Below are 21,250 nucleotides of genomic sequence, written 5' to 3' on the forward strand. Positions count from 1 at the left end.
ACGAGCTCGAGCCCTGGTCCGGGGAGATCCCACATGCCACGGAGTGGCTGGGCCCGTGAGCCACGGCTGCTGAGCCTACGCGTCTGGAGCCTGTGCTCCGCAATGGGAGAGGCCACAACAGTGAGAGGCCTGTGTACCACAAAAATAAATAAATAAATAAACTACATAATATAAAAGATTATATAAATATTTCATTTATAATTCTTTTTTTCCTGATTAAAAAGAGAATTGAATAAAGCAATAATTATAAATCTGTGTTGATGGGCATCTAATAACACAATTTGAATGACAATAACAAGGGGGAGGAAAACAAACAAAATATAGGCACAGTTTTTGTATACTATTGAAATTAAGTTGGTATTAATTCAAACTAGGTTATTATAAGTTAAGATGTAATTGTGATAACCTGAGAACCTACTAATAAAATTAAAAAATATAGTAAAAGAAATGGCAAGGGGATTAAAATGGTGAACTCAAAAACATTTATTTAACACAAAAGAAAAGAGTAAGGGAGAAATAGAGGAACAAAAAGACATAAGAAAAGACATAGAAAACAAACAGCAAAGTGACATTACAAAGGTAACTATCTTATCAGTAATTGCATGAAATGTAAATGGTTTAAATACCCCAATAAAAAAATGAGATATTGGAAGAATGGAAAAACAAACCACAAATATGATTCAACTATATATTTTCTATAAGAGACAAGCTCAAAGAAACAGTTTGAAAGCTAAAAAATAGCAAAAAAAAAAAAAATACATATAAATCACATAAACTATAACCAAACACATTCCCAATAACCAATAGGTCAAAGAGGAAATTACAAGAAAACCAGGAAATCCTTGAGACAAATAAAAATGAATATAAAACATATCACACTTCATGAGTTTCAGGTAAAACACTGCTTAAAGGGAAATGTATAGCTATAATCATCTATATTAAAGAAGAAAGTTATCAAATCAATAGCCTAATCTTCTACCTTAAGAAACTAGAAAGAAGAAAGGAAACACTATCTAAAGCAATCCAAAGGAAGGAAGTTATAAAGATTAGACACAAATGAAATAAAGGGAAAACAAGCAAAATCAAAAATTGGTTTTTTGAAAAGGTCAACATATTTGACAAATCTTCAGCTAGACGGACAAAGAAAAAAGAAGAGAAGACTCAAATTATTAATATCAGGAATGAAAGAGGGGACATTACAACTGACCTTACAGACATAAAAAGATTATAGGAGAATCCCATGAACAATTTATGCTAAAATTAGATAATCCAGATCACACAGACCAATTTCTAGAAAGATACAAATTACTGAAACTGACTCAAGAAGAAATAGACATCATCACCAAAAAACTACCAGAGCTCATCAATGAATTCAGTAAAGATGCAGGTTACAAAATTAATATACAGAAATCTGTTGCATTTCTATACACTAACAATGTTAAAATGACCATACTACCCAAACAATGTACAGATTCAATGCAATCCCTGTCAAAATACCAGTGGCATTTTTCACAGAAATAGAACAAATAATTCTAAAATTTGTATGGAAACACAAAAGACCCTGAATAGCTAAAACATTCTTGAGAAAGACCCAGAGGTGTCATGCTCCCTGATTTCAAACTATACTGCAAAGCTACAGTAACCAAAACAGTATAATACTGGCACAAAAACAGACACATAGATCAATGGAACAGCATAGAAAGCCCAGTGAATATGGACTTATATGGGCAATTACTCTATGAAAAAGGAGGAGGCAATAATATACAATGGGAAAAAGACAGTCTCTTTGACAACTGGTGTTGGGAAAACTGGACAGCTAGATGCAGAAGAATCAAAATGGACTACTGTCACATTACGCACAAAAATAAATTCAAAATGGATTAAAGATTTAAATGTAAGACCTAAGACCATAAAAGTTCTAGAAGAAAACATAGGTATTTGCTCTTTGACACTGGTCTTCATAATATGTTTTTGGATATGTCTGCTTGGGTAGGGGAAACAAAAGCAAAAATAAACAGGACTATATCAAACTAAAAAGTTTTTCACAGAGCAGGAAACTATCAGTAAAACGAAAAGGCCACCTAGTGAATGGGAGAAGGTATTTGCAAATTATATATAAGTGGTTAATATCAAAAATATATAAAGAACTCATATAATTCAACAACAAAAGAACAAACAACCTGACTGAAAAATGGGCAGAGAATCAAAATAAACATTTTTCCAAGGAAGATAAACATACACAGATGGCCAACAGGCAGATGAAAAGATGCTCAACATCACTAATCATCAGGGAAATGCAAATCAAAACCACAATGAGATATTACCTCACACCTGTCATAAAAACTATTATCAAAAAGGCAACAAATAACAAGTGTTTGCAAGGATGTGTAGAAAAGGAGAACTCATGTGCACTGTTGGTGGGAATGTAAATTGGTGCAGCCACTATGAAAAACAGTATGGAGATTTCTCAAAAGATTAAAAATAGAACTACCATATGATCTAGCAATACCACTCCTCAGTATTTATCCAAAGAAGCATAAACACCAATTAGAAAAGATGTATGCACGTCTATATTCATTGTAGCATTATTTACAATAGCCAAGATATGGAAGCAAACAAAGTGTACATCAATAGACAAATGGATAAAGAATATGTTGTGTACACACACACACACACACAAATAAAATCCTGTCATTTGCAATGACATGGATGGACTTAGAGGGTATTATGCTTAGTGAAATAAGTCAGACAGAGAAAGGCTAATAATGTATGATTTCACTTAAATGTGAAATCTAAAGAAACAAAACAAGTGAACAAACATAATAAAACATAAACAGAGTTATAGATACAGATAACAAATAGGGGTTTGCCAGTGGTGGGAGGGGGAAGGAGAAGGAAAGAAGTAAGTGTGGAAGATTAAGAGGTACAAAATTCCAGTTGCAAAATAAATGAGTCACAGGTATGAAATGTACAGTGTGGGGAATACAGTTAATAACTATGTAATATCTTTGCATGGTGACATATGGTAACTGATTTATTGTAGTGATCAGTTTGAAATACACAGAAATTTTGAATATGCTGTGTAACAGGAACTAACATAGTGCTATAGGTCTATTATACTTTAAAAAAAATAACAAACAAACTTACAGAAAAAGATATCATATTTGTGGTTACCAGAGGTGGAGATGGGGTGGAGGGAGGGGGAAGTGGATGCAGACAGTCGAAAAGTATGAACTTCCAGTTATAAGATAAATAAGTACTAGTGATGTAATGTACAACATTATAAATATAATTAACACTGCTGTATGTCATATACAAAAGCTGTTAAGAGAGTAAATCTCAAGAGTTCTCATCAGAAGAAAAAACTTTTTTTCTATTTCTTTACTTTTATACCTGTATGACATGATGGATGTTCACTAAAATTATTGTGATAATCACTTCATGATGTATGTAAGTCAAATCATTATGTTGTGTACCTTAAACTTATACAGTGCTGTATGTCTATTATATTTCAATAAAACTGGAAGCAGAAACAATAAAAACAAAGAAAATTGATAGTGAATGAAAAAGAAGAAATAGACATTCTGGATAGAGTGATAATAAAAAAGATTAATTTAGTAAAAAAAAATTTTCCACAAAGAAAATTCAGGATCAATGTCTTCACTGAATTCTTATAAACATTTAAAAGAGGAACAATGTCAATCCTTCACAAACTCTTCCAAAAATCAGAAAAAGTAGAAACACTTCCCAAATAATTCTATGAAGTTATCTTACCCTGATACCAAAACCAATAAAGACATTACAAGTAAAGAAAGTTACAGATCAAAAACATCTTCATAAAATACTAGTAAACCAAATTTAACATCATAAATAAAGGATTATACACCACAAGCAACTGGGATTTATCCTAAAGATTCAAGGTGGGTTCAACATGTGAAAACCAAATAATGAACAATATGATAGAATAAAGGACAAAAACAAATGATCATATCCATAGGTGCAGAAAAAAGCATTTGTCAAATTCCAACATTCTTTCACTATAAAAACAAAAAACATTGAAAAAATAGAAATTCCTCACCTGAGAAAGGGAATTTATAAAAATCAACAGCTAACATCACACTTGAAGGCTCTCCTTCAAAACACTACTCTCCCCCTATGATCAGGAACAAGACACCAACATCCACATTTACCACTTCCAGTAAATATTGTTCTGGAGGTATTAGCCTCCAGGGCAATTAAGCAAGAAAAAGAAAAGGCTTCCAGATTAGAAAGGAAGAAGTAAAACAAATGTGTACAAGAAGAAACATACAATATGTTAACTATAAAATTTCCTAAATTATAAAAAAAAAATCTTAACATGGAAACTAACACACAATATATACTTTTATTCATAAAATGGAATATTAACAGGGCAGCTAAAATGAATGAACCAGATCTCAAAATTTTAAACTCTCAAAAACTATTTTTATGAAAAAGCCAAGGTGAAAATACACTATAAAGCCACTTATGTAAATTTTAACATGAAGACAATAGCATGTATATTATTTAATATACTTATAAGCATATTAGGTTGAAATAGTTAATATCTGACAATTTTTAGTCTGTAAGAATGGCAATTTTATATGGTTCAACCTTATAATAAAGGTATAAAAAAGACATGAGAATGATAATTGTAAATACAGAATAGGAGGGGGGATCTTCAAGAATCTTTAAAAATTGTTTAAGTACATTTTGATATTTCAAGGTCATAAATCTCCATTACCTGGAAAAAACCACTGATGAAAAATTTCTAAATTATTTTAGAAAGTTAGATGTTACTAAAAATGCTCAAGTCAAATAAAAGGAAATAGCAACAAGTTATTAAGACTAGATCTGTCCTCGTGAATGAAAAGAATTTTAGAATTGGAACTAGGAGTATAGTGGTTGGCACAGTTGCTTTTAAATAGAGGTACCCACCTACAGGCTAAAAGAATTAAAGATAATTACTGTAAATTTTTGGAAAAAATATCTGGTATAATATCAAACTGAGAATCTCCATTTTTTTATAATTTTTTTTAATTGTTTTATTTTTTTAACCTCTTTATTGGAGTATAATTGCTTTACAATGTTTTGTTAGTTTCTGCTGTATAACGAAGTGAATCAGCTATATGTATACATATGTCCCCATATCCCCTCCCTCTGCGCCTCCCTTCCATCCTCCCTATCCCACCCCTCTAGGTGGTCACAAAGCACCAAGTTGATCTCCCTGTGCTATGCAGCTGCTTCCCACTAGCTATCTATTTAAAATTTGGTAGAGAATTTTCATCTTTGAAAATAACAAAGCTTAAAGACTGAGCATTTTGACAATACCATTAATAGACTGATATAGGTAAGAAACAAACTGCCAATGCAGTAGAACAGAAAACAAATCTGTGTCCATTCCACAAAGACTTAGATAATGGCTTTTCCTCATTTCTATCAAAAGTTCAAATTGAAATTTAAATTATGCATGATGAGGTTAGGTTAATTATCTGATCTCTAGTCAGTGTGACACAAAAGAAAACATTTCACTCTGAAACAAATTACAAAAACAAATCATAAAAATCTAGAACTTCAAACTATGATGGCTCTAGAATGGAGAGTCAAAGGAGCTTGTTCATTTATTTTTTAATGCTCACAATGGTAAGGATTTTATGCCAGAAAATTTAGACTGTGTTTTCTGTTTTTGTTATTGTTAATGTTGCTTTTAGGTATCAATAGCAAAAAGATAAGAATACACTCCAGCTGTCATGGAACCATAAAAAGGAAAATAAAGTTCTAAATAACAGTATCGTTGCAGACAACAATAACAAAAAGCACAAGCATTCCATATAGAGTCATATACGATTAATACAGGCATTTTATACAATTACACAATACATACACTATTATAAAGTTCCTTGAATTGAGGAAAGTCTGAAAACTCACCCCCAGAACCAGTAGTTAAGATCAGTGAAAGGCAAGGTGTTATCCTGAAGAATTAACAGATGACCGCAAAATACTCAAAAGTGATAATCAACCAGTAGAGAACAGCAGCTTGCATTATGCCAACTTTAGCCAATTGCTTTCCTTCTCTTCAGACCCAGCCTTCTACAGTTATCTGCACTCAAGGCCTTCTGTCCTTCATCATTCAGGCTCATTTTAAAATTATCTACAGTCCCTTTTCGACCATCATCATTAGACTGAAAGTGCATTCTTGATGGCCACCCTAGGTATCATTTTCAGTTTTATAACTTCTCATTCTCCTTGATATTCAGCTGCTTGATATTATTGAAGAGCTTCGTGAATTTTTCAGTATCTGTCTTCTAAATCCTAATCCTTCCAGGCCACATCTGTATCCCCTCAGCTGCCTCTCTTCCATATCTCCATTTCCCAACCTTCTATCTATAGTTCAATACTCTTTTTTTCTACATTTCTTTCCTTCAAGAATTTCACCTGCTTCTAGAGCTTCAAAAATGACCTCTATGAGGAATATTCTTATCTGCATATCATTAGTCCTTAAATCAATCCTTAAATCCACTCTCTTGTCCCAAATGACCTTTTGCCATTTCCACTTGGATAATTCTTTACTATCTCAAATAAATAATTTAAAACTCATTCCCCTAAACTTACTCTGTCCCCTCTTCCTTCTCTCTTCCCCTACGCTCCATTAACCTTCTCCTCTTCTCCCTCCCTCTCCCCACCTCACAAGCATGCACACACACAACCGCAACTTCCTTATTTCCCTCTATACTGGTATATCTAGGAAACATCTTTGAGCCTTTCTTCTCCTTTAGTCACAATGGCTGCTCAACTACTTCTTTGTAACATTTTCTATTCTCACAAACCTAGTTCATAAGGTATCAATTCTGTAACACTGCCAAAGAGATGAGGCTGACAAACTGATTGAAGCTGTAAAGACTTGTATCCATTATATTCTATCTTTCAGATCCTGCCGTCCATTTATGTATTCAGCAAATACTGAATAGCTACTGTGGGACAGGCAATCTTCTAGGCTCTTGGGACATATCAGTCAACAATGCAAACAAAAAAATCTCTGCCTTCATAAGACTTATATTCTAGAGGGGTAAACAGATATATACAACAATAATAAGTAACGTATAATATGTGAAAACAGTTAAGTGTTACAGAAGAAAAAAAAACAATAGAGTGGCATAATGAGGGCCAGACATGGGGAGCTGGTGTTGGCAATTTTGAACAGGGTAGTAAGGAAGACTTCATTAAGAAGGTGATATCTGAGCAGACTTGAAGCAGGTAAGGGAGTCTGCCCTGTGGATATCAGAAGGTAAAATGGTTCCAACTGAATGAAGAAATAGCCAGTGGTGCAAAGGCTCTAAGACAGAAACTGCCTCACAAAATCAAGAAACAGAAAAAGGCCAGCTTGGTTGCGACAAAGAGAGCAAGGAAAACAGTAATAAGAGATAAAGCCAGAGAGGCAACTGCAGTCAGTTCATGTAGGTCTTAGAGGCCATTGTAAAAATGGTGGCTTTCATGCTGGGGAGGCAGGGAAACAACAGAGCATTTTGAACAGAGAAGTAATATGATCTGACTCATTTTTAACAGAGAAACTCTGGCTTCTGTGTTGAGAATAAAGTGGAGGGCCAGAGTGCAAGCAGTTGAAAGACTGTGCAACAATCCAGTAAGAACAACAATCATGACTTGGATGGGAATGATTCTAGTGGAGCTGGTAAGAAGGAATCAAACTGGATATATTTTGAAAGTATGATCAGCAGGATTTTTCCTGACACTTGAGATATCAAATGGGAGAGAAAGAGAACTGGCAAGGATGACTCCAAATCCTTTGCTCTGAAGTAGTGGAAAAATAGTTGCCCTCACCTGAGATGGGGAAGGCTATGGGAGAAACTGTGTGAGTCAAAGAGAGAGGTCTAAAAACCAGGATTTCAATGTAGGAAAAAGAAGCTTATTTTGAGGTATAAATTAAGCCTCCAAACGGAGATTTTGGATAGTCTGATGTATATAGCATTCTGGAGTTTAGGAAAGAGGTCTATGGGGAGGGCGATGGGTAGATCCCAATTTGGAAGTCAAGTCATTCAGATGGTATTTAAAGCTATGAGACTAGAGGTGATCTTTAAGGGAGTGAGTGTATATAGACTTGGAAACAAAGTCAGGGTGTAAGGCCTGGAATACCAATATTAAGAAGTCAAGTAATAGATAAAGAGGAACTAGGAATCAAAGTGATAAGTAGCAACTAGAAATTCAAAGGCAAACCGGGAGATGATGCACTCTTAGATGCCAAGTGAAGAAAGTCTATCAAGGAGGAAGGAGTGATCTCAACTCTATTAAATGATGTTGATGGGTCACATAAATTATTGAAATTAACTATTAGATTTATGAAATGAAGGTCAATTAGTTTAACTGTGGTGATGAGCTAAAGCCTGACAGTAGTCGGTAGAATTGGAAAAGAGGAATTCAAGACAACTATCACTGACAATACTTTGGGGGAGTTTTGCTTAAAAAGAGGAACAAGGAAATGAAACAGTGGGCTGGTGGAGGAAATCGGGGTCAAGAAAATGTTTTTCATGGAAGAGTAACAACTTACCTTTGAAATATTCCATTTAAAGAGAAGACTTTACAATATAGGAGTAAGTGGGGAAAAGGCTGGGAAAATTTCCTGGATAAGATCGATTGTAAGACAGAGGTGGGTAAATATAGCAGTGTGAATCTATAGACGTTCTTTTATGATTTGGTTTCATTTTCATAGTGAAAGAGGAGGTAATATCAACTTAGAGGATAAGGAGTACGTTTGAGAAGAAAACAAATTATGTACATAGTTGTCATAAGATGGGGAAACTGCATGGACAAGAGAAATATGGAATGATTGCAGGGCAGTATCCAGGGCACATATGAGGTTTATGATCATAAACTTAAGGGAGACCAGGCATCCTGATTGGGTACATTTAACCAGTACTGTGGTGTTGCCAAGATAATACTAGAAAGTGAAAAAAAAAAAAAAAAGGCAGGAGAGTCACGGTGTGTGTAAGAAAGTGATTATAATATTTGACCATGAAACTTAACCTGACTAACAAGGGGATAATACACATCAAGGGAGTGGGGAACAGTGAAAAGTTGTTCAGATCAATTGATTGAAGGTCCCAGAGAGGTTGAAAGATGACCTGATTCAGGGTACCAGAGAGTACAAGGTGATAAATACAAGTGCATGTCAGACAGAAAAAGGAAATGCAAGAAGTTTATATGCTAGATGAAATGATGAAAAGACTGCTTCTTGACAAAGGGAACTGCTAAGAGGCACTGAAATAAAAAGTAAAAATATTGCTCAGTAGAAGTCACACGATCACTAGTTAAGTTGGGATCGTCTAACAACAAAAATTCAGAATCCTCAATATGTTTCAGGTTTAAATATTGGCAGTGAATAGATTTCAGGCAAACCAAAGATAACTGATGTAAAATTGAAAAACAAACAGACATAAGCTTAAGGCCCACAAAAGCCAAAAATCTCCAGGAAAAAGGAGAAGGTGTAACTATAAAGTCAATTCTCGAATTCTACTAAAATAATCTTTTGGGCTAAGTAATAGGTACCTTCCTTGGCCAAAATACCTGAGACCAGCAATAGTTAAGGACCAAGAGAGCTGCAGAGTTAAGGTACAGAGTTGGTCAAAGAAAGAAAATGTTATATCAAGTGTTACAATAATAGTTGGACTTTCACTTCTGCTTCAGATGTAGAAAGTTGCAAGAGACCATCACTTTGCTATCAAACAACCAAAATAAGCCAGATAAGCTATAAAATCATTTTTAACCCATCAGAAAGTAGAGGACACAGAGAAATCCGAATAAATTAAATTCTAGAAAGTAACAAGCCTTTCATAGGAGAACTGAGACCGACATCTGCTCTCATCCCTAACAGAGAGGTGAGAAGTAGCAGAATCAGTTACAGAGTAAGACGAAAGCAGCCCCACGTAGGCTGGGATGACAAATCCCAAAGAGCACCAACCACAGAGTCTGAGTCCATCCTGATTCTAGCCTCAAATATCTGAAACCAGTGGTGAACTAAATTATATTAAAACTGAAATAAAGCTCACATCCAGGTCAACTTCAAATCAGTATGATGCTGTTATCCTCCCACCATCCTCCTACCCTCCACTAACACACATACTCTAGAGGCTTGATAGACCCAGCAGTGCTCTTTTCTCTGGTCACTATTATTTACTTCTCTCTCTTCTATTCCCTTATACGAAATGTCTGGTAAACAATAAAAACATTTTAAGACACATGAAACAGCAAGAAAATGTGACCCATCATAAAAAAAGGAAATAGTCAATAGACATGGCCCGGATGTTGGAATTATCAAATAGGGATTTGAAAATATCTATGGTAAAAATACTAAAAGATCTACTGGAAATGGTGACAATACATGTGAAAAGATGGGGAAACAGGAGCAGAGAGATGGATCCTAAAAAAAGGAGCCAAATGGAAATACTGGAAATGAAAAGTGTGCTGTTAACAAATGAAGAATTTTCTAGATAAGCTTAACGGCAGCCTAGATACACGAGAGAAAATAATCAGTGACTATCAAGACAAATCAATAGAAAGTATCCAAAGAGAAACACTAAGAATAAAAAAAGAGTAGGGAAAACAAAAACAAGCAAACAAATAAAAACTGTGCTCAAGATCTGTGAGATACTATTCTGAGCTCTAACATAAGTGTAATTGAAGTCCCAGAGTAAGAGGAGAAAGAATGTGGAATGAAAAGGAAAAGGAAAAGCAAGAAAAGTTTAAAGAGATAATCATCAGAACTTCCAAAAGTAGTGAAAACCTCAACTTGTACATCCAAGAATCTGAGCAAACCTCAACCAGGATAAATACTGTGAAAACTACATCCAGGCATAACTTAAACTATTAACATAAAAGAGAAAATTTTAAGCAACAAGAGAAAAATGGCATATACCTTACAAAGGAATATTGATAAGAATGATGGCTGATTTCTCACCAGAAACAATGAAAGCAAGTAGACAATGAAACAACAATCTTTAAAGTGCTGGAAAAAATTACAATTAGCTATGTAGAATTCTACAGCCAGTGAAAATATCTTTCAAAAGCAAAGACAAATTAAAGACATTTTTCATAAAAGCTGAGGGAATTTTTTTCCCACTGACTGAATTATAAGCAATGAAAAAGGAAATTCTTCAGACTAAAAAGAAATAACACCAGGTAGAATTCAGGATTTGTAAGAAACAATGAAGAGTACCAGAGAGGACTAATCTTTGAAGAGAGAAAGAAATTATTTCATGGGACTTTCCTACACAAAATACAGCAGTTTTAAACATCTAGTACATCATTGCCCTAAATTGAACATTTTTTTCTTCCTCGCTCTAAGAAAATTTTGCTTTTCAGCCAAAAAATTAAATGTAGTCCATGACCATTATTTTTAAATATTTAACTTTCACAAAGTCAATAAACTTAATATCTAAATTATTATAACATTAATATTTATAATAGCAAAGTTTCATTGAGTATCAAACACGAACCAAGTATATATTATTCATAAGTTTTATACTTGCTTTGAAAACTCTATCTAAAACACATGTTACATATGAGGAAACAAATGAGGAAATTGGATTGAGAAGCTCAATTCTTTGCCAAAGTCATTGGCTTCTAAGAAGCAGAGCCAGATTCAAACCAAAAACTGTCCGACTCTAAATTTCATGCCTTGTTTCTCGGGCACTAATTATTATAACAACAGTAATTTCTATGTACAATGAGTTTAATATCCAGTGAAGATTTGTATTTCTTCAACTCATGTTAATAAGTTAGAATATAGTGTACCTCACACTCATGCTTTTCTCATGTAATAACACATCATGAACCTGTTGCCAAGTCTCCACCAACAGACATTCTATTTCTCTTAATGGTGCACACTTTTTCATTGTTAAGTATAAACTATCATCTGCTTAAGCAATTCCCTTTTGAAGCTTTTAACTGGTCCCAATTATTTGCCACTTTAAGTCATTCTGCAATGAACATTTTTGTGTACATATTTAGGGCCTTGTTTAATTGTATTCTTGAGATATAGGCCCTGGAAGGAGAATACTTGGATGATGTAACTTCCACATTTTTACTTTTCATAGCTTGCCAGGTTATCACAAACTCTTTCCAACACTAGTATTCTCTCTTTTTATTCCTTGCCAAACTGAGTACAAAATGATAAGCATTGTTTGAATTTTAAATTCTCATTTTATTAGTCAGATGTTTCAAGATTTTTCCATTAGTGTTTCTGGCCATGGTATCATGCTAATAAAAATCTTTCAATATGCCAGGATTATGGAAACATTTGCCTTTACTGTCCTCTACTACCTCATGATTACACATTTCACATTTTAATGAATTTTAACTCATCTGCAGTTTTTAGTTAATATGGTTTTAAGGTACACATTTAAATTATCTTTTTATTTTTGTACCATAGTGGGCCACTTGTCCCGATAGCATTGCTAGATATCTCTTCTGCAATGCTCTGAAACACCAATTTCATCTTTAATTAAACTGCTCTATACCTTTATATACCTTGTTCCTATACTCTTCTTCCATTCCATTTACCTGTCTTAATCTATCAATTTCTATACTTTTCTATTTCTTGTCTTTTTATCTAATGCCCAAAACAAAAATTCTCTCAGAAAAATTTAAGCATAATCTCAACTAAACTAAAAGGAAAGCTGACTTTCTATACCCTCGCTGAAGTTAGAAATGTTAACCTTTGGGACACTAGTAGAAAGAAAAGTAGTATTCCAACTCCAGAAAGAACAAGCAGGTGAATTAAGATACAACACACAGTAGAAAACATGAAGGGAAGGGAAGCTGGCATTAGCTTCAGATGATTATCGTTTTGTTCCCTGTATATTCACTTTCACAGCTACATAACAAACATCCACTGATTTCTTAATGACCAATTACCTTCTTAAGAATGTGCCACATACTTTTAAATGCATCATGTAGAGATGCCCACATTTAAAAGGAAATTAGAATTCTGTTGATAAATGAATTCAGAAGTAGCTCGGGAAAGTTTTGATTCACATGATTTTGTATTTTTAAATCCACAATGTGGAGGGCTATTATAGTTCATTATCACAGTGACATTAGAGATTGCCTACAATTACATGTCTGTTACCACAACTCCTCTAGGTTTTATGCCCAACTGGAGGCATTGAAATAAACACACAACTGGAAGAAAATATTCTAAAAAGAAACAGATACATATTGGTTGATATGGATGGTCTAAGGTGTTTCTATTTGTATATTTAGAAATCAGTCCAAGCAAATCAGAGTACCACGTTAATATGTACACATTATACGTATACATATCCCATTAGTACGGATACAGGGCTCAGGAAAAAGCATTCATCTGGTCCCTGATTAATTTCCTAGGTGAGGCAAAGACAAGGCTTGCAGCAACAGAAAGTGTCATTGGCAACATATTTTTCTAGAAAGTTATGCTAGTTAGAAATGAGACTCAAAGAAAAGGCTCTCTAGCAGCGAATACTCATGTGAAAAGTCGTTGCTTCCTGGGTACAGAACCAAAGAAACCAATTAAGCCTAACCAGAGAAGTAAGAAAAGCCATCTTGATTTCCTAAAGGCCTTCGTTTGATATGCCTGTGTTTGAGGTAGTATCTGTTCCAAAGCAGAGACAGCCAGCCCGGTGCTGCATGAGAGCACCTTTAATTCAGCTCGCAGTAATCTCTTGCACAATTACCTCTCCTGAATGAAACCATCTTGGATGCAGACAAAAGTATGGAGGACAGGGACTTAATTTTTTTATTGAAAAAAGGAGCAAGTGAGAGAAAGAAAGTGATTTATAATAAGTCCGTGGGAACATTCTGTACCTATCTCTTTTCTGATTAGAGAGGTGGCATGGAGCCTGCCTCATTAGGCAGAAGTAATGAGCCAGTCTATCTGCCATCTCTAATTAGAGAAAAGATACAGTAGGTACAACCGTACCTATAACTTGATGGGAAAAAAGATAAAAATTATTTTAAAATATTCTTTCCTCCTGTAGTTCTCCGATGCTCAGAACTTAAGGAGAAAAACTGTAATAAAAACTAAGTAACATTGGAAATAAACCCTTTTCCAATGATGTGTTTGCCAATCAGAAGTTGAATCAATTTTTTTGCAGTTTAAAAACAAATATCATTTTCAGTCCACACAGTCCTTTGGAAGCATTAATTCAACATTTAGTATACTGAAATAGAATAGGAGCTAATCATTTCAACCCCACAGTGCAGAGTGGACAACTTTATGGCACTGTCTACTACTCTGAGCAACATTTGGGGCAATAAAACGCTTTTAGAAGTGCTAATTGGGAGGTAAATATTGAAATAAGGCTCACAAGATGTAATGTGTTATTAAGAATTTCTGCAGGCAGAGTACTTGATAAAATTTTTCAATATACTAATTACTCAAACCAAGCTTCTAAATATATTGGTTCCTTAAAATATTACTTCTTCACATAAGTTTAGCTTGATCTAAAAGAATATACAAATTAAAATAATAGAGTCATGTTTCTTTGGATCTCTTAACAATTCTATGGAAAGTAATTGTTATCTCTGCTTCACAAGAAGAAAACAGATGTTCAAAGAGGTTAATAATAGTTGTCACTTATTAACATTTACAATATGACAAGCAGTACATACTACACATACACAGTCTCATAGAATTCTTATAATTTTCCCATGAATCATTTATTAAAACATTATTTAATAGATTAGAAACCTAAGACTTAAAAGGGATACATATTTTGACCAAAAATACACAACTAAATTGAATTCAACCCTAAATTTATCTGACTCCAGAGCCTGGAAATTTAAGCACAGTGTTTTAGAATGTTTTTTGAAAATTAAAAATGTATACTTTTTTCTTTAAACTAGATGACTCAGGTCATAGGGGGAAATTAAAATTTTACATTGTTTCAAAATTATTAATAACAGCACCCATAAATATCTATGTGACAACTCCAAAGCCATGACTACTTATTCCTTTATTGCAAACATCTGAAAAGATTTGAGTGCCTACTATGTATATATGATAGGACTGTATAACTATTAGAATTAAAATTTAGCAAGGTCATTGGACTTAAGGTCAATATAAAAATTGATGGCATTTTATATAACAGAAAGAAAATTAGAGAATAAAGTTCCAAAACAATTGAAGTAAAATTACATGAATAAGAGGACCAACAGATACACAGGACTAAGTCTTACAAATATGAATGAGATGCTGTACAGAAAACTAAAAACATTGCTGGGAGAAAGTAAGGAGTATATGATGTTCATGGATTGGAAGACTTGATATTCTATAGCTGTCTATTCTCACAAAATTGAGTTAAGGATTTAAATTCCCTCAAAATTTTGTGAAAAACGAAAAACTCCTTCTAAAATTCATATAATAGCCAAGACAATCTTGAAAGAAAAAAAAAGTTGGAGAAATTAAATATTTCTAAATATTAAGACTTTTATGAAGCTACAATAATGAAAACTAAATGCTTTAATGATAAGTATGGGCAAACATACCATTGAAACAAAACGGTGAGCTCAGGAACAAACCCATCTTCACATAACAGATATATAATTTGTGACAGTTACCACTGCAAAGTAGTAGAGAAGTGATGAAAATGTTTAAGGGTAAGGGAACATCTTTATGGTTTTTATGGTGTTCTCCTACACTTTATCCTTTCAGGATTTGCAAAGATATTCTAAACAGGACATGAAAAGTATTAAGTTTGAAAGAAAAGTTAGTAAACTGGACTTCACTAAAATTAAGAATATCTGTTGATCAAAGGAAAATGATAGTATACGCCATAACCCAGAAGGTGATATTTGAAGTCCATGTATCTGTCAAAGAACTCATACTCAAAATACTGAAGAGCTCCTGTAAGCAATAAAAAGACAAACTATCCAACTAAAAATAGGCAAAAACTTAAATAGGTATTTCACAAAAGAGCATAGCCGTGACCAAGAAGCACATGAAAATGTTCTCAACATCATAAATCATCAAGAAATGTACCATACAGCCACCAGAATGGCAAACAACAATAATATATGACAATACTCAGTGTTGGTAGGACACAGATTGCCGAAATTCTCAAATATCTTTGGGTAGAATACCCACTTTGACAAAGTAAAGAAGTATTTCCTAAAGCTTAAAGAAATAGCAACACACAATATAGATAAATCTTACAGGCATAGTGCTTAGAAAAGGAATTAGACACAAAAGAGTACCTACTGCATGATTTAATTTACATGAGAATTCAAGAATAGGCCACACTAATCTATGCCAATAGAGGTCCTTACTAACACTATTCTTGTTTCCCTTTAGAGTCGGTATTCACTAGGAGTCTTTAATACAAGAAATGTTTGATGATCTCATTCTGGATGAGAATTACATAGGATTAAAATTTTATAAAGCTGTACCCCCTTAATATTTATGCATTATGTTACATGCATGTTTTGCCTTTATTAAAAACTTACAATATTTTAAAATTTCTATAATGCAGTTATCAGACTATCTAAAAACTAACAAAAACGTGTGTAACATAATATTCTTAGCATTAATGAGCTTTTACAAGTAAGAAATTCCAGACTATAAACATAGACACACAACATGTATGAGGAATTAACAAATGAAATGCAAATTATCAAGACATATGTGGAAAGCCAGTGAACCTCACTAATGGCCAAATAATTCTAAGGCAGTGTGCAAAAACATTTTTCAGTGAGAGGAATGACAAAAGTGAAAAAAACAAGGATAATCTGTAAGGTCAGTTACTGTTTAAGGAGGCAGATACTTACCTGTATTTTTAAGTGAGGTTGTAAATGTTCACAACCTTTCTGGAGATTATCTGTTGTTAAGCTTTAGGGTAATCAATCTCATATGTATTAAAATTTAAAAATGACCATATATTTCAACCTATTTAACTTCTATTGATTCATGTTAGGGAAATAATTATAATACTAATAATAGCATTACATATCAATATGAGTTAGTATATACACGGTACAGTATTCATTCATTCCACAAATATGAAGCAACTACTAGGTACCAGATGCTGGAAAAACAGTAGTGCTTTTTATGACACAGCCTCATTTGATCCTTACAATGGGACTGTAATAGCATCATCATCAAGATTTTAAATTGGACGTAACTACAGTTTAGAGACATTAAAAAGTTATTCCAGGTCACAGGGCTAGTAAGTAGAGAGACGGGATTTGAAATCAGGGAAATTGACGCCAAAGTAAAAGGTCTTAGGGAACTGCACAGGCAATTGTTCAAGCACATATATATGTATATGTGTATAGGCATGATAGATAGAGACACAGATATAATATATGGATATATATATTTAGTGTGTTCTATCAAATAACTGCTAATAATATTGAAAGAGTAGAAATAACCTCAATGCTCATCAATACAATCTTGTTTAAAAAGTTTTGGGTACAGCTATACAATTGTGCACAATGCAGCCATTTTCGATGAGAAGGCATACTGATACATTTCTCATAACATTTGGAGCGGAAGTATTTATTTTTAGAGGGCCCAGAGAAAGCATATGTACGATAATTTCATTTTTGGAAAATTATTATATTTATAACCATATCTCTAGCTATATGTACAAAAATGATGGAAGGGTATAACAAAGTTAACTATATCTATCTATGAAGGTCAAAAAAGGAAAATGCTTCCTATTTTATAGGGTTCTGTGTTGTATGGATTTTCTTATAATGAGCATTTTTTAATAATATAAAATAATTCACATTCCCATTTTAAAGTGTAGACAATTTTATAGACCACTGTGATAGTTATTTCAAGAGAAGTCTAAATACAACTTCTGCTCTTTTCAGGATGTGATGCATATTATCTTCTTAATCTACATGGCCCATTTTTAGGGTGGGAAGATATGAACACCATTAATCCAGTTTATTCCATGTTGACTATTATTTTCCAGTTTCTGTCTAATACTCTAAGTCCTACTTTAACAATAGCCATACAATAAAATACAAACCTGAGAAAAAAAGAGAAAGAAAATATAATTTAAGAAGAAATACAGATGGCCAGGAGGCACACAAAAAGATGCTCAACATTGCTAATTATTAGAGAAAAGCAAATCAAAACTACAATGAGGTCCCACCTCACAATGGTCAGAATGACCACCATTAAAAAGTCTACAAATAACAAATGCTGAAGAGAGTGTGGAGAAAAGGGAACCCTCCTACACTGTTGGTGGGAATGGAAGTTGGTGCAGCCACTGTGGAAAACAGTATGGAGGTTCCTCAGAAAACTAAAAATAGAATTACCATATGATCCAACAATCCCACCCCTGGCCATATATCCAGACAAGACTATAATTCAAAAAGATACATCCACCCTTATGTTCATAGCAGCACTATTCACAATAGCCAAGACATGGAAATACCCTAGATGTCCATCAATAGATGAATGGATAAAGATGTGGTACATATAAACAATGGAATACTACTCAGCCATAAAAAAGAACAAAATAATGCCATTTGCAGCAACATGGATGCAACTAGAGATTATCATACTAAGTGAAGTAAGTCAGAAAGAGAAAGACAAATACCATATATCACTTATAGGTGGAATCTAAAATATGACACAAATGAACCTATCTATGAAATGGAAGCAAAACCACGGACATAGAGAATAGACTGGTGGTTGCCAAGGGGGAGGGGAGTGGGAGAGGGTAGGAGTGGGAGTTTGGGATTAGCAGATGCAAACTGGTATATATAGAATGGATAAACAACAAGGTCCTACTGTATAGCACAGGGAACTATATTCAATATCCTGTGATAAACCATAATGGAAAAGAATATATAAAAAAAGAATGTATATATATGTGTGTAACTGAGTCACTTTGCTATACAGTAGAAATTAACACAACATTGTAATCTAACTTTACTTCAATAAAAAATAAATTTAAAAAATATATAGTTTATTACATAGTATTCTTACTTTAAAAATAAATGATAGAGACGTTCTAATTTTAAAGATTCCCTGATATAGTGGGTTGAATAATGGCCTCCAAAAGATAAGACTACCTGCAACCTGCAACTGTGAGTTTATTTGGAAAAAGCGTCTTTGCTGATGTAATTAAGGACCTTGAGACAAGACAATACTGGATTAGAGTGGGTCCTAAATGTGGTCACAAGTGTCCTGAAAAGAGAAGGGGAAAAGGCCAGGTGAAGATGGAAGCAAAGATTGAAGTTATACAGCTACAAGTCAAGAAACACTAAGTATCGCCAGAAGCCACCAGAAAGAGAGAGGCGTGGAATGAATTCTCCCCTCAGAACCTGCAGAAGAAACCAATGCTGAATCCTTGATTTCAGACTTCTACCCTCCAGAACCACCAGAGGATGAAATCTGCTTAATTAAGCTGCCACCCAGTTGGTGCTCATGTGTTACAGCAGCGCTAGGAAACAAATACACCTGGGTATTTTAAAATATTATTTTTGACACAATTTTTAAGAAACAGTGTAATTGGATAAAATAAATAATTTTCTGAAGTCGGACTCTTACCATTTAAGCTCTGTCCTATTTGCATAGTACCAGAGGCAAAATCTGTAATTGAACCACTTAGAGTTCTTGAATCAAAAGCTGTATTATCCTCTTCCAAACCATTGACGAAGAAACTGATTTTTGTTTGATGTACCTGTAAGAAATTATCACCGTTATTATTTTGATTGCATAACCTTTTATTTTATAATAACTACACTTCAGCAGTCTTTCTCAAGTTAATTTCCTACTTCTCCACTTCCCTCAGCTGGAAAGACTGGAATTTTATTTTAATGGCTCAATAATACGTCTTGTGTTTGTATATCTAGATATAAACCTATATGTTATAGTTTTGTGCTGGGGTCATGTCTACCAGGGTATTCACAGGTATGCATAACTGTTTGTCCCATATATTTAACAACTCTGTCATGCCTTTATAAGTGTTTTTGGAGACATGTTGTTTCTTTAGCTACTAGTTAGATTTGTTACGGTCATATTTGGAAACAAACAGAAATGAACACAAAGGGCAAAAATACTCAAAACCAGATATACCAAAAATGCATTACATATGGATATAATTCAATTTAGGCTGCTAGTACAAAAGGCTCCTTGTAAACATTTACTTTCTTAGGTGTTGGTATCTAGTCGGTAATTTTCATCTATACTTCTCTAATACAGAATAACGTAAAAAACTGCTGATCGTGTTCTAGGCTAATTAATCAGGCAACCTAACAACTCTCTACATCAGGGGTAAACAAACATTTTCGGTAAACAGCCAGAGAAAAAATATTTTTTATTTGTTTGCCAAGTGATTTGGTTTTGTGGTCCAAACGGTCCAGGTCACAACTGCTCAACTCTGCTGTAATAGGAAAGCAGCCAGAGACAACATGTATGTGAATGGGCACGGATGTGTTCCAGCAAAACTTTTATAAAAACAGGTAACCAGCCAGATTTGTCCCGTGAGTGTAGTCTGACCACCCCTGGATTACACCATAAAAAGCTATGAAATTTTTGTCTGCGTTGATCCCTGAACAGTCAATTCAATCAAACTTTTATGCAGATTACTTCATTGAGAAATTTAATGCCTTGTAGTTGAAGGTCAGATGCTAACATTTTCATTTAAAAATATCAAATCATAGCATTCAAAATGAAATTTTATTAAAATAGCCTTACAAAAATTGACAAAAATAACCATCCTCTGATATATTTAAATCATATGAGTGAACTCCTTTCAAACTGCTTCTCAAAAAAAAAAGCATACACACACACATACACCTAGAAATTAGCATCATCATTTATTGAAAAACTTATCCAATATGGCTTTTATCCACTCTACCCAACCTGCTTTCATTTAAAACCTGCTTTCATGTTCTTTCCTAAACTCACTGACCCTGTGTTGCATTTTACTTAATTATAAAACAAAGCTTTAACATAAAGACCTAAAATCACACACTAGCTCCTCACAGACCTGGATATACACCATCCCTGTGGGTTTTTTGTTTTTTTTTTTTTTGCATCCCATTTTTTACAGCCTGTTACTGTCATTTGGTGTTTGACTGTTATCATTATAAAAGATACAGGCTTTTCTACTTTGTTATTTGTAGCATTATCTCATGTTTTACAACACCTTTGCGCAACACGCAGGCACATGAAATATAACTCGTGAAAAGTTCTCGATGGTATTAATGCATAAAAAAGAAT

At 33.8% G+C, this 21,250-nt stretch overlaps 1 protein-coding gene across 1 annotated transcript in view; it reads right to left on the minus strand.

The window, feature by feature from the left end:
* Window positions 1-21,250, minus strand: part of USH2A (usherin) — a gene marked incomplete at its 5' end in the record, with an annotated part of 770,156 nt that overhangs the window by 697,045 nt on the left and 51,861 nt on the right. Inside the window, one exon of the mRNA XM_082666701.1 lies at window positions 19,574-19,706. Coding sequence (XP_082522827.1) covers window positions 19,574-19,706 — 133 coding nt within the window. The remainder of the gene's footprint in view (window positions 1-19,573; window positions 19,707-21,250) is intronic.

Source organism: Grampus griseus (assembly GCF_964374135.1).
Source record: "Grampus griseus genome assembly, chromosome: 1".
In the NCBI taxonomy this organism is placed as follows: Eukaryota; Metazoa; Chordata; class Mammalia; order Artiodactyla; family Delphinidae; genus Grampus; species Grampus griseus.